Raw genomic sequence first — 27335 nt, 5'->3', positions numbered from 1 at the left:
TGCCGGTGGTTGTATGCAGCGTGACCACTCCCACGGAAATGGAATAGAATTTCTTCAAATTAAATAAGGAACTTCAAACAGGGAAGCAATGTAATCCAATTTGACAACACCCGCCAGAGAAAAAGGAAACATGTGGTGATCTTGTGAACAATAAATTGAATCACGAAGGGAGATTTCTAAATACTGTATGTTTAAGCAAGGAATTTTAATTCCAATTTTTTGATCCCTCGTCAACAAACTCGGAATTATTTCCATTCACTTGGCTATGCGCCATTACTACACAGAAAACATTGAATAATTGAGGCCCAACGTGTTTCTATCTATTATATTTAAAAAATGTGACAATTTCTCAAAAATTATTCTTTTTAAAGTTAAATCGAAAATTTTTTGAACGAAATTCTGTCGCATTGGTACACTTGGACGACGAAATGGTAATTTAGTTTTTCATTACTTCTAAAATTTTATTTTCAGAGCAACTGTGCAAAAAATTTGGAACATATTTCTTCTTATTGCAGAAATATAATCTACTAAACAAGTTAAAACAAGTTTATGTACATTTTTAGTGTGGCCGTTTGAAAGCTTCGATTTGAATTGAAAGCAGGCTCGTAACACAAATTTGCATTTAATTAAATTCTAGTTTGGAGTGAATAACTTGCCGAGTAGAGACCAAACCTATTGTGCGGGACAAAATTTTGTTCATTCTCACGTTATCACAGGTAAGCACCTCAACTCAAAAAGAATAATATCTTTCATATTATTGCCTAAAATTGCATAGATTGAAAAACGTCTTGATCTTACATTCTCAGGCCAAAATAGCCTCTCATCAGACCACCACGTCCAGACCATTATCCAGAAGTCCGTACGCTCCCTGTTTTTTCCCAGACAATGTAATTCGTCTGATGCACAGGTGTGCCCTCAAATTGGGTCGGATAAGAGGCGATTTCGGCCTGGGACCCAAAGCTGGGTAATAATGCCGAGAAAGTGGTTTCAAAGGAGTTTTCTAGTTGATCTTAATTTCAGGATATCTTCTGGTCGAGCACCGCCTTTTCTCAAGCTCAGTTCTATAAAAACGGGCGTCAGATCTATTTTACCCATGCCTTTAAAGAAGAAGTCGGCAGAAAATAAAAAGGTACCAGCGATGATCTCGTGGGATGCGGACGATGGAACCGGAATCAATGGTTCCTTGTTACTTTATGGAATTGACGATAAACCTCCTTGGCGCCTAGGAATTTTACTAGGACTACAGCACTACCTGACCATGATTGGAGCTTCAATTTCCATACCATACGTCTTATCTGGAAGTCTCTGTATCTCTGACAACGGTCTGGCTCTCTCGCAACTCATCAGCTCCATCCTGTTCTGCTCTGGAATCATAACTCTGGTACAGATCACAGTTGGGGTCAGACTACCCATTGTTCAAGGAGGAACGTTCTCATTTTTGACACCCGCTATGGCTATTCTATCCCTACATGGCTCCTGGTAAGTTTACTTCTTCGAGCATTAAAAAAATGGCAAAAAGAGTGGAAAAAGGCAGACACATTTTTTCTACCATTTGTTCACTTATTTTTAAGATCGAGATTTTGTTTTAAAATGATGTTAGAAAGCAGTTAATAGTGATTGATTAAATAGTATTTTTTTAATCACCAGCACATTATTTCATGGCTGTTACTTCGGCGAATTTAACGGTGAGTGATTTTTCTCACTGTCCACCGCAATTTTGCTCAATGTCACGCCTTTACAAAAAAATTGAACTCTTGCTTACTTAAACATTTTTCATCGAGCTTCAGTGAGCAATCTGTTATCAAATTTATGTATGTTAGCTTTGTATTCAAATAATTTTTATAGTATGTTTATGAGAGAAGCAATAAACTTTGCAATGAATTTTTTATCTTTTCAAAAACTACATTGACTTGTTTTTTCACCGCATTTCTTCAATTATTTTATCAGATAAAAACTAGGTGGTAAATTTTTTAAGCAATTAATTCAGGGATGAATTTTTCTGTGAAAGTCAGACAACATACGCCGCAAATCTTCGAAAAATTAGCTAAATTAACCTCAATTTTATAGAATTTGATACCCTCCTGGACTCGATTGGTGCGCGAAACTCAACTTAAATTGATTGAATGCAACTTAGTTGCTGGTCTCGCTACATAATGAGATTTAAAATACTTTTCAATAAATTATAAAATCAAAACGATTACAAGTTCATTCGCATTAACAAGCAGGCTATCTAAACACGTGATCCCATTTCTGTTTTGTAGAATCAAAAGCTAGCATACTTTACTTCTGCTCTTTTCGTTCATTCGATTAAAATTGGTCACAACAAATAAATTTGGCCACCGATTCAAATTTGTTCACAACTTCAATATTGAACATATTGAAGACCTGTTAAAGAAAATAGATTTAGCGCTCAATAAACAAAACTTAAGATGAAAATTCGAAGAAAACCGGTTTCGTGGGATTCGGAGGATAAAGGTGGAACAATCGAGGTCATTTATGGAATCGACGACAACCCCCCGTGGTATCTTGCAACGTTGCTTGGTCTGCAACATTACTTGACAATGGTTGGAGCTGCAATATCGGTACCCTTTGTTTTATCGGGTTCCCTGTGTATTCAAGGCAACCCTCTAGCCATATCCAAACTGATCAGTTCTGTTCTCTTCTGTTCTGGGATTATAACTCTGGTTCAGGCCACAGTTGGAGTCCGGTTGCCAATAGTTCAGGGCGGATCCTTCACTTTCACCACGCCCACTTTTGCTATATTGGGAGTTTTGGGCGCATGGTTCGTATACCACACCAGAAAATTTATCGAATATCCATGTTATGTTGTTTTAAAACAATACCTTTTGGAGTAGAACAGAAATGAAGGCAACCCAAGTCGAAAATTTTTTTAAAAATGTATCCCGCAGCTTTGGCATGCAAGGACTCCACGAGTTTAACTCTTTCCCACAAGATGCTTGCAAGATCTGACAAGATTAACATCCTTTTCTCAAGCATATGTAATTCAAGCCCTGATCAGTAGTGAAAGTCTTTAGATTTTCATCCCAAATTTTTTTAAGTTTGATGTGACGCATTAATCTCAAATTCAAACTTGGACAGAAAAAATTCAGGCGTAATTTTATGAGAAAAACGTTATAAATATAGTAATAACTATTAGGCTCTGCTTAAAACGAATTTTAGTTAAAAAAATTTTTTACCGACAAAATTATTCCAACTAGGCTTTGTTGCAAATTTAAGCCTTGCAAAATGCTACGAGAGAAAAAAAAACATTAGGTAAACAACAATTTCTGGCCATGGCCATGCCTCTTCTTTTAAACGAATATCTCATAATCGCACTTATAAGATTGAACTACTAGATTAAATAAATCTAGTTGTGAAAAACGTGCTCTTAACATTTTGTACTCCATTATAGTATATTTCAGTTTAGGCGTTCTCATGTAGTCAGTCCCATAAAGTTGCAACGCTATCGAACAGTCCAGAGGTCAAAGTTTGAAAATTTATGACATCTAAAGATCAGCACTTTGTTGTCTGCATGTCGGGGGATTTTTTCGAACGTTTGCTTAGGTTGCAACTCTATGGGACTAACCATTCGTTGGCTTAATTGCTGGTTATCAGTCGTACGTCACTGAATTATATAGCTAGTCCCATAAAGCTGCAATGTAATCAAAGGTTAAAAAATCTGGACATACAAATGAACTGCGATTTGCTGATATATTCATGTTTTAGATTTGGAATTTGACCTTTGAAACGTTCACTAGCGTTGCAACTTTATTGGGACTATGAAATGATCAGTTCCAATCGCCTTTGCTGATTTTTATGTTTTATTCTACGCACCCAGTTATAAATTTATTTAAAATTTTGTTCAAGTTTTCTAACGTCCGTAGTAATCTCCAGGCCGGCAACTTTAGTCAATTACTAGGTTTCGAACTTTTTTATAATTAATAAACTAACACTAAATCAGTGCTAGAAATTTATAACCAGATATGTTTTTCGGCTACGTTTTTGATTCATTTATACTTGTGAAATTTTAACAGCAAGCATAGAGTCCTTTACTCAGTGCGGTTACATGAAAATTACGAAATGCCAAAATACCCAATGTCATAATACTTAAATTATTGCCTCTAATCTTTTCGTTAACTAATCCAATTACAAATTATGTTACAAAGATGTTTAAATATACCATTTAAAATTTTGGGTAGAAAATGGGTACTTTTGGCACACTGTGTATTTTGTTCTGCCACCCATTGTGCATTGTCAGATTATAGGTTAGAACCCTGGTCCAGACGAACGAACAAAAGCGACGCAAGAAATGTTCAGCACGTTAACTTACATGTACGAAAACGTCGGTATGTTCGGTTCGGTCTCCCAACATACCGACGATTTTTGTTCGGTTTTTAGAGTTGGCAATTGTGGTTTCAAACGAAAGACATTTTCAGTATTTTTGGTCGCCTTTAATCAGTATCCTAGGTTTTGAACGGAGGATAATTGTTATTTTGGTTTCTTAGATTCGGTATGTTCCAATCGAAACCTATAAAATCATCAGTTTTCTAGATACAAAGTTCAAGCTTTTTGTTTTTGTAGTCAATCTTTATGACAACTTTCTTATCGTATAAGTTTCAAACCTACCCCTTGGAGACAATTTTTTCGAAAGAAGCAAAATTTAATTGATTTTCGCTCGTTTATATTACTAGTCGAATTTTTGGACAATTTTTTGTTTTTCAGGTTTGAAATTCAACAAACTTAATAACTTTGATGCGGGATTCATATCACTAATTTAATCTTACTGATTCTTGACATCATCATGAGAGGGCCATTTTGTCATTATTTGTAGTCATTTTCTTAATATTTTCTGTATTCCTTGAAACCTAACATACCGTCGACACCAAAAAAACGTTAAGGGCTTTCGTTGTTTTTGCGTAACTCAGCCGAACATATCGACGATTTTATTACGTTTATAAATGACGATTTCAGAACCAGGGAGTGATTTTTGTAACCCATGTTCACAGTTGAAATTGATTGGGTTTTCAGGAGAGAAACGATTTGAAAATCAGTTCTCTATCAAATTGCTTTTTTCATGTTCCATTATTTGATTGTAACGATTAACATTGTATTATTTCTCAAATATTAGATATTTTTTCCGTAACCTTCAGCCTGCTTTCATGTCGACTTACTTTTACTTAGGCGTCCTAGATCGAACTGTCCAGACTGACTAGACTTCCGATCAGACCATCTTCGAATGCATACCTGTGCATGATGGCCTACAATTTTGTGGTCTCGGGATGTCTTTGAACGGGTTTTAATCTGGACAATAGTGATATAGAACTTGTCTGATGCGAGGCGGATTCGACCGCACATTTGTCTGATCAGAAAAAAATTTGAGCGCAATTGAGTCTGATCAGAAACTGTTTCGAGCGCTTCTTCGTTGATTTTTTTTGGCTTTTTCCACTGAGAAACGATGGCGCTACCAAGAAACGCCACCATTGCAATTACTTAGCAGCGTTCTGATCAGAGACTCTTCTAGCGTCTGATAGTATTGATCAGAACCAAGGGTCTAGCTGATACCAAATGCCTGTCCACTTTAGAAGAAATTTAGATTAACTGTAGACTAGGACATTTTTTATGGAAGGGTGTCTAAGTTCATCTATCGAGTCAGAATCATGTACCAACGTCATACTAAATACATTATTTTCTCGACGCCGCTTTTTTCATTAGCAAAACTCTTAGAATTTCCTTTTGCTTATGATCAGAGAAAATTTTGAGAGTACTTGAATCTGATCGGAGCACTTAGGGCCGATCAGAGTTGGAATTGACATCACATTAGTCTGATAAGGAGTGACTTTCAACTGCATGATAGTCTGATTAGAGGTCACTTCGGTGTTGGTCGGTCTGATCAGAAGTCACTTTGATCTGGGACGGTCTGATCAGAGATTATTTCGGTCCTGACCTCTACCTGGGTTACTTTGCGTGCATCATAAGCCATAATTAGTAACGTAACCGAACATTGAACGTAACCATATTGAACGTAACCGTTCGTTTGTCTCCTTATCTAACATTGCAATGCCTTTTTACATGTATTAAGATACCCTTTGTGGAATTAAAGAGGTAAAATGGACCAAATTGTCCACTTTATTTGGTTGGGGCGCTGGCTCGTAATGCATACTTCTTCTGTTTAAGTGACGACAATACCGATTGGAAGGACAGAATTGTGGAGGTGCAGGGTGCCATAATGGTATCCTCCTGCTTCCAGATCGGACTGGGTCTCTTTGGGGGAATCGGAATACTCCTCAGGTTCATTGGACCCCTAACTGTCACACCTGCCATCACTCTAGTAGGGCTGTCTTTATTCGATGCTGGGTCTCATTATGGAAGCGCTAGCTGGCCAGTAACTGCTTTTGGAATTGTCTGCATCACTCTCTTTTCCCAGGTAAATAACCCGCTGCCGGACAAATAAATACATTAAGGGAACCCAGGTTGAGAGTTGGGGGGGGGGGGGGGGGGTTGGTAGTTTCGCTAACTGAATCACTTAAGTAGGTTTGTTTACCTTGCATAATTACCTTAAATTAGTTTGATAAGTGCCAAAAAAAACTTCCATCAACTCTGTAATCCGTGAGATGGATCGGATAAAAATATAAAAATATTTCTGAAAAATAATAAAAGAGTCTTTGCATCAAAAATTTCAAAAACTGAACGTTTTTTGCATCCTTTACTTCTGGTAGTCATTTCAAGCCCCATAGGCCGCAGAGGCGAGGCCAAATAACAATTCTTAAGATTTTCAAAAATGTTGGACTAATAGTATGGCCCATGCCGTGAATAGTAGCTGAACGGAACATTATGTTATAAGGAGACTTTTACTTATCAGTTTTGAGAAAGTACAAATGCTGTTGCGATATTAACAGGTTCGGTCGTGGTAATTTAATCAGTTCTGTTAGTTTAATTTCAAGTCCCCTAGGCCACTGAAATAAGTCCAAATAACACATCTTGTCTATTTCGAAAAGGCGAACTAATAGTGTAGCCGGTGCCGTGAATAGTAGCCGAAAGAAAATTTAGCCGAACGGAACATTAGGCTATAAGGAGACATTAACTAATCACTTTTGAGAAAGTACAAATGTTGCGATTTTAACAGGTTCGGTCGTGATAATTTTTTTCCAGTTCTGGTGGTTTCTTTTCAGGTCCCATAGGCCCCTGAGGCGAGGCCAAATAACAGTCCTGAACATTTTCGAAAATGGTGAATTATTAGTGTAGCCGGTGCCATGAATATTAGCCGAAAGGACGTTTAGCCAAACGAAACATTAGGTTATAAGGAGACATTAACCAATCAGTTTTGAGGTACATGTTTTGTGGTAATAACAGGTTTGGTCTTGATAATTTAATCAGTTCTGTTAGTTTCATATCACGTCCCACAGGCCGCTGAGGCAAGGCCAAATGCGTTAACTTCAATGTCTCACTTATGCTTGCTTACAGCTATTTTTGTAGCAATTGAATTGGTGAATTTGCCTATTTTTGGCTTTTTCGGTTAATTTGTACTTCGGCTTATAATTGGGACACCAGTGTAGTCTGTCACTAAAAGTGTTGATTAGTCAAGTTTTTGTTATATAGTTTCTTTTATTAGCCCTACTTTCGCTTGCTTTAGCTAAATTTGAGGGTGATCTAGCGGAATCATGTCTCCTCATTAATAAAACTGTAAAAAAGGGAAATATTTCTTAATTCTGGACAATTATACTACGATCATATATTATTTCCCTACAGGTTATGTAAAAGTTAAAGGAAATTTTTGGGAGAGTGCAAGGAATTATGTTGTTATGATTGGTTTTTCACATTAATACTTTTAGCTGAGAATGTTCTCTTTTTGTTCGAATATTTCAGTTTTTGCTCTCACAATTCGAGGATGTAATACCTTTCACGGTTTTATAGAAAATGTACCAATTCAAATGTACAAATTAAAATTTGATCACCTAATTCTAATTATTCCTTAAGGTACGCCTGCATTGATGAGGATTATTTCAATCTCGTTATAAAAACGTTTTGCTGATCTACTTTTTGGATCGGCTGAACTATTGATCATTCAACTCACAATATGTCTTTGCTGCTTTTGAAAGAAAAATTTTAGTTCTCATAAAAATTTTTGTATTCGTTGAGCATTAGAAAACAATTTAAGCGTCATGGTCGTCGGCTCACAGAATAGATGCAATTATTATTTTTACAGCAATTTACAACAATTCTCACATTTTTTTCAGTGACTTCTTTACCTCTTTCTGATCTAATTTGTGTTTGCTCGACCGTGCATTGCCTAAGAAAAGATGACCTGGAAACGAAAAAATTATTCCTGCCTCCGTATTTTCAATTTTCATTTTCAGGTTCTCTCCCGCTTGTCTTTCTTCGGAATAAAGCTGTTCAAACTATTCCCTGTAGTGCTGGCGATGGGATGTACCTGGCTGCTGTGTTTCATTCTGACAGAGTCGGGGGCCTTCTCCAGTGACGTCACTCACAATGAGTACAGAGCCAGAACTGATAAGAACTCAGATGTCATCCAGGATTCAAATTGGTTCCGGGTACCGTACCCTCTCCAGTGGGGAACCCCCAAGGTACTAGTAGCATGATCAGAAATGGATAATTGTTTCTGGCCCTGGAAAGGTTTTCGTTTTCATTGTACCATGTTACCATGTGTGAAAAAAAATGAACTGTAAATTGACCGTCAGATTTTAAACATGATTGAACAGCGCCAACATTGTGTAATTTACATAAAGTGTGATATCATTAGAAAATCAAGGAATTTCTAGCTTTCTGGAAGAAAGCAAGGAGCAAACTCGAACGCGTGGTTTTGCGAGCAACTGGAATCCTTAAAAAAATTATATACCCTGCTCGCTAACTGTTTGCTCCTATATAGAGTTATTGTTGCCAGAAATCTTTATTATACCCCGGGTGTGTATCTGTGCGTATCCCTACTTTTTAGAATGCATTGTTTGAAAGCTCATGTCAAATTTTTTGAGTGAATTGGTTAAAGTAAGATTGATGTGAATTTATGAAATTCATGCACAACAGTCAACAATCAAGTTTATTATCAAATAAGTTTCAAAAGTTTTCAGTGTTTACGTTGTATTGAGTCACTGTGTCTAACTCTGTACTGTTTCGGAAATACTCAGCCACTTTAAAAACCGTGCAGTGTTTTTACTGGTTTTTCTTATTGGGTACTCGTGCCGTTGTGTATCTCTGGCTAGCCGCTATTGCAGTTCTTTGTTGTTTGTTATGCGTCGGTGTAAGTAAAAAATATTTTTCAATTCAATGAAATAAAAGAGAAGAAGCCGCGTAGTTTTTGAACGTTATACTACTGAAGTTTTCTTGAACAATTTCTCTGTGCTCTGTGCTGTATTTGCTTGTTTGAAATGACCTTTTGTGATTAATTGAGCCAGCAAGCGTTTGAATAAAGAAATTGTGGCTTAATCCAGGACTTCAACAACAAGAGTAAACTTTTTAGTTCAACTTTCAAATTGCTAATCCGCCACAGCTAGAAGATACCTTTATTGCTCTCGATACAATGTCTCTACAATGCTCATTCGTTTTGAGGTGTTGTGTTTTTTCATTCCTCGATTTGTTTTCCACTAATATACGGGCTTATTTTTTTTATTTGTCGTTTCAAAGGGTGCTTGAATAGTATGCACTTTGCTTTTGTGGGACTTTTTTTCTTTTGACCCCTTCACACCAGTTTATGAGCATATCCAGTGATGCTTGGAGTTTGCTCGGTATTAATTGACTGGAGCGTTATCTGTAAAACACTGCAAAGTCATGTGTAGATTGGGAACTTTCAGTCGGAGTGTCTGGTATGTTAGAGCATAATTTAGGATTAGTAACGGCGCTAGAACGCTCTCCTGAGGGACACCAACTGTTGGAGAGAAGTTCTTGCTTCTTATATTCCTGATTTTAACATGAGTGTTTCTTTGAGAGATGAATGAATTATCCAAAAAAAATCAAATTCTGTATTCCCATTTTGCTTAGCGTGTCAATCAACCCTTGTCTTAAGACCGCATCGAATGCTTTTTCTGTATCAAGACAAACAATTTCAACCATATTTGGCCACTGGTATGCTTCACTTATGTGCTGAGTCAATATGATGAAATTATCACTTGTGCATCTGTTATTAAAGTAGGATTGATGTGCACAGACTTCGCGGATGACTCAACTGTTTTGCAATGCTTTATCTGGATTTCTTCATTAAATTATCATATAAATTTACAATAATTTGTAATTATATTATATTGTGTATCATATTATATTAATGTAGTATTAATATTTCCTTTATGATAAATACGAATATATAAATTATTATTTTAATATATATTATTTTTATAATTTTGAATATAATGTATTTTGTGTGATGTATCATATTAATATAATATTAATTTTTAAAGTATATTAAATATGAATGTCTAAATTAATATAACGATATATATTTTAATTTGAAATTTAAGATTATATTTTAATCTTTGATTAGAAGTCGTCTGTTACTCCACCAGTCAAAGTAAAATTAAATGAGCAAAGCTGTACGTTTATTGTTGCCAAATAAAGTTGAAATATGGAGAATCGGTTGTTGTTTAGGTAACAGCTGCTGGGGTGTTTGGAATGTTGGCCGGGGTCCTGGCTGGTATGGTGGAGTCCATTGGGGACTACTTTGCCTGTGCCAGATTGAGTGGAGCACCTGTGCCGACAGTAGCAGCTGTTAACAGAGGAATCCTTGTGGAGGGACTGGGATGTCTGCTCGCGGGTCTAATTGGTACCAGCAACGGTACTACCTCATACAGCGAGAATATAGGAGCCATTGGAATAACAAAGGTCACTTATACTTTTTTTATGACTTCCTCATTTTACTCCGCTGGTTATCTTTCATGACCTCACAACATTATTGCAAATGGTGGTTGCAAGAAATTATGCAGGGGAGTTATTTTGCAAGATAGCAAGTGAGAAAATGGGTTTTACAAGATAGTACAATTCTATCAAGCCTAAATAGGCACCGCTTGAAGAACTGCTGCGATAAATAATACGAACTAAACAAAGTTCAGGTAAATTTATCTGAATTCAGTTAGGTAAATTCTATTCTAGTTACGGTACAGTTAAGCTGAAGATTACATTAACTTTACAATTTATTGCATAGCGTTACAAAAGTCGAGTTGACACATTTAAGCATATCAAAATTTAACCAAAATAGGCTTTTAATTGCCTTAATCTCCATATCGCTCGGATTTTGCATTTACAATACTAACGAGCAACATTTTCTTTTCCTTTATAAGCTATTAATTTCCATAAAACGTAAGCGAAATCCGATTTAAAATGTGCTCGCACAAGTGCTAGGACTGGAAAACGGAATACACCATCTAATCTGAGTAATAATACTGGCCTCTTAAGTAGGACAATTCGCCGCTGGTAGCTGAGCATAAGGTTTTTAAATTTATATTATGCCACTTATTGTTAAATCACCTGGACTTTTTTGGTAACTATTTGTTAATTTTTGTTTGTCAACATAGTTCCATATCCCCCTTTCCCTAAAGAGAACTTTTGAGATGATATTCCTTTGTTCTGATCCTGGTGAGAGTCTATAAATATCTGGCTCCACTGCACATCCTATTCGTGCTCTCCTGTTTTTTGGGCATCCAAATGCTGGTCCTGCATAAGGGATCTTGAGATTCACTGGAATATTAATAACAAACACTGGCAAAGCAATTCCGAACTGCCAGTTGATAAATGCTCAGCCAAAAATACATCCGAAATTTGCTTGTATGTATTTTTTTTGCTGGTTAAAAGGAATTGTTTGATCCTATTTTTCTGGGATTTATGAGTTTGCGTCAATTCTTCGGGTATTTTTTATCTGAAGCTCTTTTTACCGGAACCCGTTTCAGTTTATGTTGTTATTTACCTTACTAAAATGTCACATGAACACGCATTAGAAGACATTAATTACATTGGAAGTTACACTCTAAAAATTTATCGTGCGAATTCAACAAAAAATCTTGTATTTTTACCCGATTTCTCGCGTAAAAAGAATCACACGATAAAAGGTCGATTTAAACAAGAAATCATGTAAATTTACACGATTCTCTCGGGGTTAATCTCAGGATTTCTCGTGTGATGCACACGATAAATCATTTAAAATTCACAGGATTTCTCGTGTGTTCTCAACCAAATTTTCGTGTGAAAATCACACGATTTTTGGTGTGAAAACACATGAAACATTGGTTTGAAACACACGAAAAATTGCATGAAAATTACATGATTAATCGTGTGAATCACACGAAAAATCCTGAGGTTAAGCCCGAGAAAATCGTGTAAACTTACACGATTTCTCGTGTAAATCGACCTTTTATCGTGTGATTCTTTTTACGCGAGAAATCGGGTAAAAATACACGATTTTTTGGCCAACTTCACATGATTTCTCATGTAAAATTTTTTTCGGTTCAGCAACCGAAAATTGGTTTAGAAATCACTAGAAATGAGAGACAGTGGTTCAGTTTAAATACAAGTTAGGGCTTCAGTTGTAGAACTGGGAGTAGAAACAATTATTGGCACGAAACGCCTCGGGTTGGTCAAAATTATGGCCCACCTGCAAGCACAAACTCTCTAAAAATTACAAACAGTATGCCTCAACTGGTCATTATTATGGCCCACGAGACTCATTTTTCACACGAAAAATTGTGTGATTTTTCATCACACGAGAACAAATTGTGTGATTTCACACGAGAGATTTTTAGAGTGTAACCTTACTTTTAATGGGCGCTACCTTACTTTTACTCTAACTGACCTTAACTTGCCTCAAATAACGTTAAACATTTACCATATGTAAATTCAACTGAAATTTGGTTTTACTTTAAAAGTTCAGGTAAAACATATGGTATATTTAGTATTGAGCAACCTTGAACTTTATTCTGTGTTTCGACATGTAACCAAGAGCTTACAGAATCTCTGGAGAGTTTATACGGCATCTTGCAATATTCAAACACAAGCCGTCGAGCTCGAGAATTTGACTGGGAAATAAAAAAAAACATAGCAGGACAAGTCCTGACGTACAATTGAAAGAATTTTCATTGACTTAACAGAAAACTAGACCTAGAAGGGACTATGAATGGATTGGAAAAACCATGTAGAAGAAAATCCAATCCAAAAAATCGAAAAAACAGTAAAAATCAAATTTAAATTGCCGCATGTGAACAAAAAACAACTAGCGAGAAAGCGAATTTTCTAAACACCGTTTTCTCACACTGCTTTAAATTTAGAGCGAAAAAAATTCATGCCGCAAAACCACTCGCTTTTTTGCTACACTTCCTGTTTCGGCGTGACCGAAATCACTACTCCAATTTGACTTCAAAAATCACGAAATTGTGTAAACACTATTGAAAAAAAACTAGCCGGAAAAATTCCGGAAACGACTCGGAGTGGAACTCCGCTTAAATGCCATTCAACTACTCATCAGACAAAACGTGCCTCCAAAAATTTAGGATTATCTTGAAATAAAACCATAAAACAAAAAAGTAAAAAAAAATCAAATCTATTAAAATATGATAAAAAATCTGATCAAATTCTGACATATAATCAGACCACGAAAAAACTTTCTTGGCCACAATTACTTCATCAAGACACCTAGTACCTACTAAAAGCACTCATGAGATTTTTTTAAAAATACTTGAAGCCAAATTATGAAAAAATTAGCTCTTACAAACAACTTTGACTAAAAAACTTAAAAAAGTTTATATAATTTTAGTTAACTAAAAAACTTACAAATAACTTTGACTAAAAATTTTTAAAAAAGTTTTTATAATTTTAGTTAACCAAAAAAAGTTACCTAAAAAAGTTAATATAATTTTAATATTACAAAAGCACATAAATCCAAACAAAAAATTTTTTCATTCAATGGGGTATCCTGATGCTCGCAAGACAATAGGCAAGCCATAGTAGGCTAAGAAACTTGTCTAAAGAACAGATAAAAACCGAAAAACTGCAAAAAATTAAAAAATAGTTCCAATTTTGCCGTTTTCCGTCATATTTCTCAACAAAAAATGCTTCATATCTACCAAAACTGTAACCACGTGTTAATTTAAAATTGCTCAAGTAATAGGGGTCTTTCCAATAACCATTTGAGGCAGTAAAACAAAACAATAGGAAAAAAATCGTAAAAATCGTAAAGATAGCCCAAAAATCAGCAAAATACATGAAAAACATCCGAATTAGCATAAAATTCATGTAATTTTTCAGAAACCTTCAAACCACTACCAAACCCAGCCTAAAATTAGAAAATGATCATAACCAAACCTGTTAACAAAAAAATGAGAAAAAACTGCTTTAAAATGCCGCACGTGAACAAAAAATTTCGCTCGCTTACAGAATTTTTTTTCACTCCTCAATTTCTCGCTCTCTAGAAAACACCGATATGAACAAAAAACTACTCTCTTTTCGCCCCACTCTTCATTTGAACCAGCAACAAAATTACTCCAAATTTTTTCACGTGTTTCATTTCCCGCTTCAAAATTCACTCCGATAAAATTGATTAAAAAAGGACTTCTCATATACTCCTCTTCGAGTCGTAAAAAGACAGCGCCCCAATACAATTCAAATTCTTTGAATTGTAAAAAACAGTTTTCATTCGGTTGCTTATTCGTTCTTCGTTTATTTGTCAGAGGAATGCGGGAAAGGTTTTTTTCATTTCATTACAACTTTGAGGTACATCATTCCTTCGAATTAATTTATAGGAGGGAATTATACAGTGTCAAAATAATGAATCGAAAGACAAATTTAATCTCGTGAGATGTTCTAGGTCGGCAGCCGACGTGTCATATTATGTGGATCGGTTATCATGATTTTTGTGGGTTGCTTTTCCAAAATCTGCGCCCTCTTCGCCACTATTCCAGACCCAGTCATCGGGGCTAACTTCTTCTGTATGTTCGGCATGATCACAGCCGTGGGTCTGAGCAACCTTCAATTCATCAACCTCAACAGCAGTCGCAATCTCTTCATCCTCGGATTCTCTCTCTTCGCTGGACTGTCTCTTCCTCTCTGGATCAATGATGATGTCAACAAAGGCTACGTCGACACTGGCAATGAGGAAGTGGACCAAATTATAGGTATGAACGACTTTCTTCCACAATTTGTTGGTTTATTTTCACCGAAGCTTTCGATGAGGGTCCCTATGTGCCCAAGAGGGTCCGTTTTACCCCATAGACTTCCGTTCAAAAATATACAAAGGAGACTTTTTTATTCGAATTTTAGATTCTCTCAGAAGTTCGCATTAATTTTTAATTGCTCTCGAACGAAGTTTGATGCAGTTATGGTAAACGTGTTGGTCTTTTGCTTGATAGTGTTTTTCAACTCACTCATTTGACTTACCAATTGACTTGTAAGTTTTTTAATTATGCAAAGTTTATGCAAAATTGTTGCTTGACAGTTTTGCTTTTTTTGTTGTAGAACATTCTTTGACTTCTTGAGTGACTTTTTTTACGCTTTAGCTCTTCATTTTTGAGTGATCTAAGTTGCTCTCATTCTGAACTAAATTGGTCGCTATTACAGAAGAAATTGTGAGTGAACTCGAATTAAGGCCATTGTAAGATTTCAGAGCAATAAAGTTCCCGGCTGTGCGGCGTACGAACCTCTGTGAGGGGTTCGAGTTTTGCACCCATAAAACGCTCCAACCTACGCCCCCTATAATTTAAATTGCCCCGCCTGTCGTTCGAGACAAATTCATCCGACGAGGCAAGCAAACACAAGGATTATCCCAGCCTAACATTTGAGGGTACTCTTTCCTACAAAAGTGGGTTGTTTTATGAGTTTTTATAACAATCGGAGCCAACTCAAAGCCAACAATGTTAGTACAATAATCTGAAAATTTTTGGGTATTTTTGTTCCAGTCAAAAAATTTCATCGAAAAATAATTGCTAAAGCAATGTTTATTCGATGATATAAAAGAGATGGCTGAAAAAGGAATTAGTTTCCTGTTTACCGCCTTTTGATATCAGTTTTTTGCTTTCAATGATATTTTGGGTTCAATTTTTGGAGAAAAAAAAATTTCGTGATGGTTTTCAAAGTTTCTGCAGTAAATATTTCGTGCTAAGTTGCGCAACTTTGTTTTATTTTGGTAGTTGTTCCATGAATTGAAACGATTTTGATCATTTTCCATTATACGAAAATTTTTTTAAATGTTAATTGCTCTCAAACGAAGTTTGTAGCAATTATATTAATCATGTCGGTCTTTTTATGCAATCTTGCGCTTGACCGATGGTTTGTCTCAGAGGGCATTAAGTGCTCTTAGAGGAACAACAGCCTAGCTCACTAGTCTCCAAGTATACAATTCACAGACTGTTTTGGAGACTTATACGTATGGTGTACAGGGTGGTTCTTAGAGGTTGACCGCCCTCCCCCACAACAGCCCCCTCTAACATCACTTCCCCCCTCCCCCCAATCCCCACCCCTCCACGTCGTTTAGGCCGTAAGGGCCCCCTGCAGCCAAAAAAACCCCTCCCACCCCCACCCCCTACTGTTGCTCCCAGGTGCACCCACCCTTGCTGTGCTTACCTCACGCGCCTTCAATTAAGCTAAAGCTAGCCTCGCTAAACCGTGACTAGCTACTGACGAAGCCAACCACTCGCTGGTCGTTTGAGAGCAATTCGCCCAAAGTTAGTTGGTTAGTTTTAATTGTTCAGTTACGGACTTTCATTTTGTAACTTCTATAGTAGTTTAGATAGCATTTTCAACAAAGCTTCTCTAAAACTCAAGTTAGCTTTTATTCTTTTTTTGTTTCACTGTCTAAGTGCCAATTTTCTTATTGATGAGGTTGGATTTCTGAGAATCAATTCAATATGCTTTTTGTTACTCACAGTCAATCATAGAGAGTTTTTATCACTCCAAAACTAATGCCAACACACGAACAATAAAAAACAGGTTGCAATTCACAAATCAACCCTTACCTGTAGAAAAAACAATGTGGTGAATATTTCTTTCTTTTTTTCACAATTAAAATTCAGGATCTTTTTGCGCTACAAGCTTTCTATTCGCAGTGGCTTCTTTAATTAATTTCTCTCACGATGTTTGGAGCACTATATTAGAGCTGTTGGTCTTTTGTATTTTTGTTTGACCGATTTTTCGTCTGACCCATCTGACACCTCGCTAGTCTGAAAGTATGCGATTGACAGAAATTATTTTAGAAGCTTATAATTATGGTGTGAAGGGCGCTTCTTTAAAGTTGACACCCACCACACCCCCACCCCTACCCCGCCCGGTGTACCCCTCACCTCACGCCCCTTCAATTAAGCTAAAGCTAGCCTAACTAAACAGTAGCTAGCTACTGATGAAGCCAACTGCTCGCCGGTCGTTTGAGCGCATTTCACCTGACATTTGTCGGTTATTTTCACAAATCTTGAGGCGTAATGTCCGAACGTAGACCGTCAATATATTGGCTATATTTTGTTAGAAAAGCACAGCGTTGATTTTAGAAATGCTTTGTTCTGACGAAATTGATCAATTATTGAATGTAACGTATTATTTGATCACCTTGATAAAGTTCCCAGTCCTTGATACACTTATAACCTGGCCTGGTAATCAATTTATGTACTGGAGAACGGCTTCAATTTCAACGTAAAACCATGAGTAAATCATAATGATAAATTTTCTTCAGCACGCCTTTTGAGCAACGATTTTTATTTTCATTTCTTTTGTACATATTCTCTTTTTTCAGATTCAAAGCTCTGATCCGGTCATTTTTTACACTTGGCAGTCTAAGTCCGAGTTTTGGCTGAAAATTGGCAAGTCTAATCTAAGCCTTGACCAAGTATTGGCAGCCAAAATACAATACTACATAAGGTAAAACCTAGGTTCAAAAAATTCCAGAAAATGCAAAAATAAACAGCCGAAAAGTCGTCAAGCAATATATCCTGAAAACGCAAAAAACAGCCAAGATATCGTCCAAAATAGGTCCGGAAAAACGCAAAAAATAGTCGACAAAATGTCTCAAAATAGATCCGGAAAGCGCAGAATAGCCGACAGATCCTCCAAAGTAGGTCCGGGAAACGCAAAAATTATCCGACAAATCGTCCAAAGTAGGTCGGGAAAACGCGAAAATTAGCCGGCAAATTGTCCCAAAAATCGGTCCGGAAAACGCATAATAACCGACAAATCGTCCGAAGGAGTTCTGGAAAATGCAAAAAATGGCCGACCAATCGTCCAATGAAGGTCGGGGAAACGCAAAAAGTAGCCGACAAATTGTCCAAAGTAGGTCCTGGAAACGCAAAAAATATCCGACAAATCGTCCAGAGTAGGTCCGGAAAACGCAAAAAATAGCCAACAAATCGTCCAAAGGAGGTCCGAAAGAGGCGAAAATTAGCCGACAAATTGTCCCAAAAATCGGCCCGGAAAACGCAAAAAATAGCCGAGAAATCTTCCAAAACAGATACGGGCTTCTTGTGGTATGTGCGATATATTTTTTGTGTGTTCGTTTGCAGGATTGTGCGGGTGCGTGTTCGTGCGTGTGTTTGCTTGTTTGTGTGTATGTTCGTATGTGTGTGTGTGTGCTTATTTAAAAAATTTAACATTGTAATCAACTGAATTATCATATTCTGCAGTATCGAGAGGAGTTTAAGCATATTTCTGCCGTTGTGAACATCTTTCACAACTATATGGACATCAACTTTGATGACATGAAGATTTTGCGCTAGACAATGTGAATTTGTTTAATTTTGCGGTTTCAAAATTTTACGCATCCACCGATACCTGGTTTTGTCTCCGTTTCAGAAGTGCTCTTAGGCACCGGCATGTTCATAGGGGGACTGTGTGGTTTCATAATGGACAATCTCATACCAGGAAACGAAGAAGACAGAGGCATCAAAAAGTGGAGGTATGCAAGTCAATTCGTTTCCCACCTTATTGAGTTAGTCAATCTTGACATGAGTACTTGTGTCTATAGGTGCTAGGAAAATTGACCGACAGGGCGTTTAGCCGACAAGGAAAAAATGGGAAATTTAGCCGACAGTTTTATCATAATTGGTCATAAAAGTCTCATTGGTCCATAAATCAGTAGTTCGGTTGTGATGATAGATTCATATCTAGTCCCACTGAGGCATGGCCATGGCCCGCGAAGCATGGCCAGGTGCGGTTAAATACCTTCGTTACACTAGTTGATAAATCTTCGTTACACTAGTTGATGAAAGAACTGCGGTATATTTGTCCGCTTACGAAATAGTGTTTTAAATCGGCCAATCACAGCTTCAGAATAAGTTTTATTGCTCATTTTACTTAAATTGTCGGCTAAATTTCTCATTTTTTGGTTGTCGGCTAAACGCCCTGTCGGCCAATACGGCGGCCAACAGTATAAGTATACTTGTGTTTTTATTGTCACGCTTATTTATTGGCCAAATTAAGAAATGACCTATAACGGCATACCAGAGCAGAGGAGCGCTAAAAACAAAAAAAAATATATGTAAGAGACGGTGAATACTTTGAAATTGTGAGTTCAAATACAATGGCTCCACCGAAAAGTTATGTAAGAAAATTGCGGAATTTTACTTACTTAACTTACTTATGTAAGAAAATTGTGGGGAATGTCAACTCTAGTTTCTCCTTTACCTTAAATAATTTTATTGAAATTACTCGGGCCATGTAAAAAATTAGTAAAAAATTAGTGTTGAGGTATTTTGGCGTGGCATGACCGCTCATTTCTCAGACACAGCCAAAAATGACGTTTTATCTGACTTTGTTACTCGGGGGCGTAAAAAACACTGGGGCGGGGGGGGGGAAACAAAATAGATCCCAAAAATCTTTGATTTGTGCTCAAATTGGCATGTGGACTTTTTGATATATTATGCCATTCAAGATCGAATGAGCTCCGAGTGGTCTTATTTTTCCCAAAATATCTGATCAGAGGTCACTTTGGTCTGAACCTGAGCTTGGATCATGCCAGCTCCCTAATTTTTTGCTCCCTGATATTTGGTAAAGCAGAGCTATTAATTTTGTCCTGTTACAAATGTTACATTTAATTGGTACGACACCGGTTGAAGCAAACGGTTGCAGAGCAGAATGCCATAAAACAAGATGTAAGCCTAATATTTCCCTTGCTCTGATTGGTCGATCATGAACTCCTTACGTTAACGCATTTTTTGTGGAAAAAAATAATTACAAAATAGAGTAACGAAGATCCATCTGTGGTTGCACCTTCTCCCCCCTCACCAGCTAGGGGGAGCTGGTGACCACGTACAGACCGAGTGGTGCGCAACACGGCAGCGCACCAAAGATAATCAAGGGACAACTGGTTAATCGGCTAGATTTTAAACATGTTCAACTTTCAATCAAACCAATCACATCGTGTGCCCAATCAAATTTAAGCATTTGGCTCTTTTCTCCAAGTTGATTCAGTGATTGTTCGACTCTTATTCCTAGCTCTATTCCGTTGATACATTCGTGTTTCACTGGAAGGCACTTTTTCGCAACCATACCCAGGTGGAGGTGTATTTGTGTAACCAAAGGTGCTCCTTATCAAGATAAGGAATAATCCCTGCCCTTGCGTCTATTTGAAAGTTAAAATGCTCTAGCGAAATTTATCGTCTTGATTTTTACTTAGTGCTTTCTAACGGGAAAATCATGCACGGTAAGCTCGTTTATCAGAAAAACAGTTGATGGAACAATTAATGTTTCAATTAGTCCTTGAACTAACTTTGTTGTTTTCAAATTTGCTTATACCTTGATATTTACATGTTGATGGCATTTAAAAATGAATTAATGGATATCGGGTAATTGTTGTGTATATTTGATGTGATAAATATGTAGAGTCAAAAAGATAAATATTTTCACATGCTATTTTCAATGGCACGAGCAATGCGTCAAAATCAAATGACTTAAATCTATGAATATGTAATTGCCGTAACTTTAGCAATGTGTTTATCTAAACATCAAAACAGTGTGAACATTTTGTAAAAAAAGACAATCAATAGATCCAAACATTCAGTAACACATTATTTGCAATCTACTAGCATTGTGGTAAGGTATAAAAGGTTAAATTAAAATAAGTTTTTAATGAAGATTTTGATTGATCTGAATTATGACCGATGGTTAAATTTATGGCTCATCATATTACTAGAGGATTTTTAGGAAAATCTATTAAGTAATAAATAGCAACAGTTGGGTTGCCATTTTAGAGCAATCATATTCATATTAGCAAATAATATTGAGTGGTAAAGTACCTGTGTCTATAGAATCTACTGTGTTGACAGACTATTATACAGCACATGAATTTTGTCTTTACTGCCCCGCCTCTCATTTATTTGCTTTATGTAAAAAATGACCAAACCCCATGCTCGGGTCATAGTGTCAGCGCTAAAAACACATAAATAACTAAGGTTGTCGGTCAATAGGGTTAAACTTATGAATTCAAATCCAACCAATCAACTCCAAAATTGCAAAAAATTCGGGAATTTTTTTAACAGAACTTTGGGGTAATGCAAGAAAATTGCTGGGAATGTCAACGCTAGTTACCGCTTATCTTACAGAATTTTATAAAAATTCATTGGCCCAGGTATAAAGTTATAGCGGTGAGATATATTTGGCTTGGCGTGTCCACTCATTTCTTGGATACAGCCCGAAGTGACGTTTTATCAGACGAAAAGCTTAATTTTTACACCAAATCATCAGGCCGTCCAAGGCCGAATGAACTCTGGGTGATTGTATTTTTTCCAAAGTAGTTATTTGGGGGACATGATGCGCAGGCGCCCGCTTGCTAATGGTCAATTATGTTGGGTCATATGCTTGCACTCTGCCAGCTCCCTCGTATCGGCTGAGTTAGAACTGTTAAAATGTTTCGGGTACATTTTGTGATTCATGGCCGATCTTAAAAAATTTTCAGTGTTATTTAGCACTGATTGTGCAGCCGGAGTGAAATAGGCAATATATGTTACAGACAAAGCAGGTTTTTTCCCTTAAATTGTCTACGATATGGATCTTAAGAATCCATGAAAACTCGCTGTTAATGAGTTATAGTTTGTCCGGATGACGTTTTCAATTTATACCATTGATATCCTATTTTGGGAATAGTTTTCGTACAAACGATTTGTTTTGTTTCATCCTAGGCTACAGATTCATTTTAACTATTTGCGACAGCTTTTTATGCTGATGTTTATGATTGGTTTATCGATTCGTCGCAAAGCCGTTTTATCCTGCTCATCAATAATCCATAATTTTCGGTTCTTTTTTTTTAATTGGCACCTTTTCGCCGCGCTTGAAAACACTAACACAGTTTGCTGTACTGAAATTTGATTGCTAATTTCTTTTTAAAAAAATTATATTTCATTGTCCGAAAAAATATCACCAAATTGGATAAGAGATTGCTGTACTTCATCTACCGTATACATTTTTTTCGTTGAGACTCTACGCGGTTTTTGTGTCCTGTTTTGCGTTGCCTTTTTAACGCCGAATCTAACCATTTGCTTCATTGTGCATTTAGCCAACTCCATTTGGCGTTAACAATGACTTTTGCTCGATCTTTGGCTCGAGTTATGATCAGACTTTGGCTCTTTGAAAATGATTTATGATCATACTTAGGCTCTTTCGAACTCAGTTACCTTGCTCTGAATATTTCTTTGTGAGTCTAGTTTTTAATGGACTTAACGCTGCCTCTGTACGTTTTTGATGGTCTGATCATTCAAATTTAACGCAAACCTCCACCTTGGACGTTCGGTTTTTAGAAACGATGATACCGAAGTTTACTCAGTTTAAATTCTGAAAAAGTACGATTCCGACAAAAAGATACATCCCGGTTTTCGTCATCTTTGACAACAAATTTGTCAAGTAGTACCATAATTTTGTTTAGGGTAACAACAGAGGGCGAAAAACAGGATGATGGCGTCGGCGGAAAGAAAGTGGCGGATATTTCCACATACGACATTCCCTTTATCACTCAATACCTGAACAAAGTGAAGATCACTAAATTCATCCCAATTTGCCCCGCTTTCATGAGAGAGAGTGAGGAAAAGAAAAGGGGGTTGAGTAATAATCGGATAGAAGACAATAATGTTGGGGCTGTTGTGGGCGAGCCAGTTCATGATAATAACAGAAACGGGACTGAAGGGCGCCCTCAACCCAAAAATGTGTACAAAATCACTTCTCTATAAAAAGTTTTTAAGTAATGATTGATACAACTGCACTTAGAATTAATTCAGTTTTCAACTGCATGAAATAAATATTTCTGAACTTTGCGTCTTTTATGGAATATTTTCTGTTTCGCATCGCTCAGTCTTTTTATGACCTCTAATTTTTCTAACATTTCTGAAACAAACTGAACTTTATGCAAGCCCCAATTTTTGACTATCATTAGGGCATCCCAGACTAACATATGTGACATCATTTTAGAGTCCTGTGTCTAGAAACTAGAAATGGATTATAAAAATTTAGCACCTGCAAAAATTTTGTGCAGAAACTTTCGCCCCATTTCTAGCCATTTTGGTCTATTTTTTACGTTTATCGTTTGATGATTTTTGTCGACTATTTGTGACAGAACCATGTGACCAAAACCATTGGAAAAGAAAGTGATGAGCGACCTTAACTGAAGAATGTGTACAAATAGTTTACTATGAAAATTAAATAAAAATGTACACTTTTATTGATTAAATTCAAGAAAAAAGGCCGAAATTTTTACGGCTAATGTTTCAAGATTGAATTTATGAGAATTGTTTGATACAAATGGGTGTACTAAAGTTTTACTTCAAATTTTTTGCCTAAATTTGAACTATTCATAAGTACTGTCCGGCATTAATTTGAAAAAGACTTAATGGAGCATTGGACAAAAAACAAGCAGGATAAATCTTTTCGAAAAATTAACAAAAGTAAACTCATTGCTAATTTGATCAATTTCTTACGTAATTGCGATGTTTAAGAAGTCCTTCTTGCCAAAAACTTTAAAACAAACAAGGAGGCTCGGCAGTCTGCTATCGAATATAATGTTCCAGCCCTGCTCATCCACACCAAAATTTTAACATAATTATTTACCGAATGAGGAACAGATAGAAAACCTCCAAGTATTTTTCAAAAAAATGGTGTATGAACAAAAAAATCACCTTCGAAGCAAAAAACTCAGTGGAGTAAAATAAAATGACGCATAAGATTGATGATATCTGCCATTAGTAAGAAAACGAGTCGAGACGACAGCAAAATCAAACTACAGCAACAAACATTACTTACATCCAGAACTTTATAACCATTTAAAAAAACTTAAGGACAATGTCAAAATAGAGTCAGATAAAACGGAAACTAAAAAACAACTTGTAATTCACTGGAAAAGATATGAGACCCGTCCATAATAGGGGTCTCTAACAATTAGACAAAAACAAACAAAAACAGCAAAGTTGAAACAATCTCTTATTTTTAAAAAATTATTTCAAAATTCAAAGTAGTGAAGACCATTAGATATCAACTGAAAACATCCAATAGGTTGATAATTACCTATGCTTTTATAGGAGGGCATACTCAAATTTTTCATGTAGTTGCAAAAAGAAAAACATAGAGACAACAAACATATGTTCAAATAAAACTTGCGTGCGAAAAAACGTTGTCGAGGCTATGAAGCCATTTTGCCCCTCAAAATATGTTCAATTGCGTCTAAACAAAATAAATTGGACTTTACTTGAAATGGGACCAGTCCTTAATGCAAATTGCTAACAAGTATTGATATCCGTCAAAAGGAAGCTCATGAGAATTGTAATTATTCAGTATATGTCTTGGGTCAACAAAAAAAACTTCAAATCTGGCAAAAATCAAAAATTAATCAATTTTTGTGCGAAACCATGTCGAAGCTAGGAAAGTCATAATGAATTCTGTAAAAACTTTTGGTTTTGTACACTTGCACGTAATCTTGACGCCAATAATGTCATATATGGCATGTAGTTAACAAGATAGGGTAACAAATAGACAATAAAAAGAGCAAAAATGCAAAGTTAAAAAGTAATTTTTCAGGCAATTATTTTTAAACTCATCAAAGCCATCAACTATCTACTCAAATGAGATTATTGGCTCATCTAATCCCACATTGGATGCCAATGAGACCTGTCATTCTCCAGGAAAATTCATACGACTAAAAGACAAAGTTCTTCGAGAAAGTGGTGTCGAAGCCGCTAAAACCATAATCTGTACGTTTAAAGATTTTGATATGTTCAATTGTGCTTTATTGTGAAAGCCAGTATTTTGTCATGTGTATGTTAAATGTGATAAAGTGACAACGAGAAGTAGGCGTGAAAAATGGGTAAATCTGGTTGACTCAAAGCCAGAAAAGCATAACCTAAGGCGTCAAACATCAAAAAGAGTTTAATTTTAAATCAGTAGAAAAAGGAAGCATTCCTTCTTTCCTGTCACTAAGCTACAAAATGAGCAAACTAAGAAAAAATGGCAAAGTTCAGTGGGTCATTGTGTTTTTGAAAACCAAACATTTTCAGAGGTCACAACGACCATAAGCTTTGGAGTAAAAAACTAAATACATTAGTTAGGAGCCGCTTAGGAAGCCAATTGGACCTATCACCATTTAGCTTTGCTTTGATTCGAATCGTTCTGTTTTTAATTATTATGACATATTTCGATTTAAAAAAAAACGATCGACTGATTACAATCTGATTGTTTATGTTCTGTAACACTTCAAGATTGGTCCAAAACTAGCAATTCTAATGCTGTTCGTCTATTAAGAACACTTATTTTTTCGAATGTTATAGTTATAGACATAAAAAAATTAAATCAAAATAGTCAAAAATTTTTCTTTTGTCTCAAAAAATAAGATCGACAACACTATTATTAACATAATTTAGCAAAATTGACAAAATTTTAGGCAAAATTTCTGCAAAATGTTAATAAAAATAACGCAAATTGGTCTAATATTCACAAAAGTTTGAACATCGATAACTCGCTCTAGAAAGAGAGTTTCAAAAATGTCTTTAATTTCCATATTCTACGCTGGGCGGGCTTTTTACTGATACCACTCACAACTCTCTTCGATGAATATATCGATCGGTCAAATTTAGCTGAACAAGAAAAAACCCTATTTGAGTTGTTACCCCCCCCCCTCAAGAGGTGTCGGAACAATAACCTGTTGGCTAGCAATAACTTGGCTAGGGATATGAGATACTAACAACGGCCAAAAGGGCAAAGCAGTTCAACAACTTGCATGCTTTAAAGAATATTAAAATTTCGCAAAACTGACAACTATTAAAGTCGCAATTATCAATTCATATAAACATATAAATGACATGCTGAAAAGTATTTCTCAAAAGGGAAACTTTGAAATTTCTCTTTTCAACTCAATTTATAGACCTCTGCGTTTGGGAACCAACGTTATTTGAAAATTGCTCCGGGTACGTGATAAAGAGATCAATTCAACATTACAAGCCAAAACGACATAAATTGCTCTCAAAAATTTAAATATTATCATTAGCGTTTAAATTTTAGTGACTTTTTACCTTTAGGTCTTGAATCAATGTTTCTTATTAAAACGGAATATTGCCAGAACAAAAAACTTGTAATCTAAGAGACATATTGCTTGATAGAAGAAGCAACCTGAGGCAATCATGAGCAACTGCAACCATCAGAAAACATTAGAAAGCTGTTGCATTTAGTTTAAATATTTCCCAATTTAATTTCAAGTAGAATTCTTCAGTTACCACAAAGTTGCTACGGAAAATAGTTCAAACAATCTGCTTTACTCAGCTTTCTTCTTGTTTGAACATAATAAAAGATTCCATATGCCATGAAAACAGAATTGAAAAAAAAATAAAGTTAAATGAGTGCTAAGCGATCATGCATTGCCATTAAGAGCTCTATTAAATAAACAAGAATTTTTCCACTGAGCTCATGCCAAGTGAACGTGCTCGAAAAACTGCCTGCGGTTCTATTGTACGATGTCTACCAAATTGCGTTCATTATAAAGACATACAAGTTGATTTTAGAACTTACGTTTTGTCTTTGAAAATCGAGACTTTTTGTTGCCATATTTATGCATGTTTGAAACGGTAATAGCGGAATTGCGCGACGTGGGATTAGTCTACAAGCGAAAAACAAGAAGTACGTCAACAACCCTACCGCACACAATATATAATGGCTGGTAGATATATTTAACCAGATTTGCAGACTACACTGAATTAAACTGTTGGCTAAATTTCTAATTTCTTCATTTTTGCCGTTTGATATCTCTCATTTCTTCTTTTATGGAAAAGAACGCAAAGTATAGTTTGTCTTCGCAAAAAAAAACGGATGTTAAGTTGGCTCTTTTGGCTTCCGACTATTTTTTTTGAAGCCCTCACTCGATCATTGAAAACTTTTTTACTGGGATTGCTCTATACTGTTTGTTCACTAAT

General features: G+C 36.1%; 2 protein-coding genes across 5 annotated transcripts in view; one reads left to right on the top strand and one right to left on the bottom strand.

Moving 5' to 3' along the window:
• The window catches only part of LOC142341852 (heterogeneous nuclear ribonucleoprotein H-like), a 567627-nt gene that overhangs the window by 422782 nt on the left and 117510 nt on the right, over positions 1–27335 (bottom strand). The gene's annotated exons all lie outside the window — the stretch shown is intronic.
• LOC142341847 (solute carrier family 23 member 1-like) lies at positions 145–23201 on the top strand. Of its 3 annotated transcripts, none has more exons than XM_075393109.1 (8): positions 145–431; positions 1021–1479; positions 6175–6424; positions 8355–8582; positions 10591–10824; positions 14792–15098; positions 18754–18856; positions 22817–23201. In XM_075393109.1, the coding sequence occupies exons 2-8, from the start codon at positions 1094–1096 to the stop codon at positions 23115–23117; spliced, it is 1809 nt and encodes a 602-aa protein (XP_075249224.1). In that variant the 5' UTR covers positions 145–431; positions 1021–1093; the 3' UTR covers positions 23118–23201. The 3 variants fall into 3 exon arrangements, with proteins under 3 accessions (XP_075249224.1, XP_075249223.1, XP_075249225.1); XM_075393108.1 differs by lacking the exon at positions 145–431 and adding an exon at positions 617–716; XM_075393110.1 differs by lacking the exons at positions 145–431; positions 1021–1479 and adding an exon at positions 2246–2782.

Source organism: Convolutriloba macropyga, chromosome 6, assembly GCF_964194025.1.
Source record: "Convolutriloba macropyga chromosome 6, txConMacr16.3, whole genome shotgun sequence".
In the NCBI taxonomy this organism is placed as follows: Eukaryota; Metazoa; Xenacoelomorpha; order Acoela; family Convolutidae; genus Convolutriloba; species Convolutriloba macropyga.
This window is presented reverse-complemented; position numbering and strand designations above follow the sequence as displayed.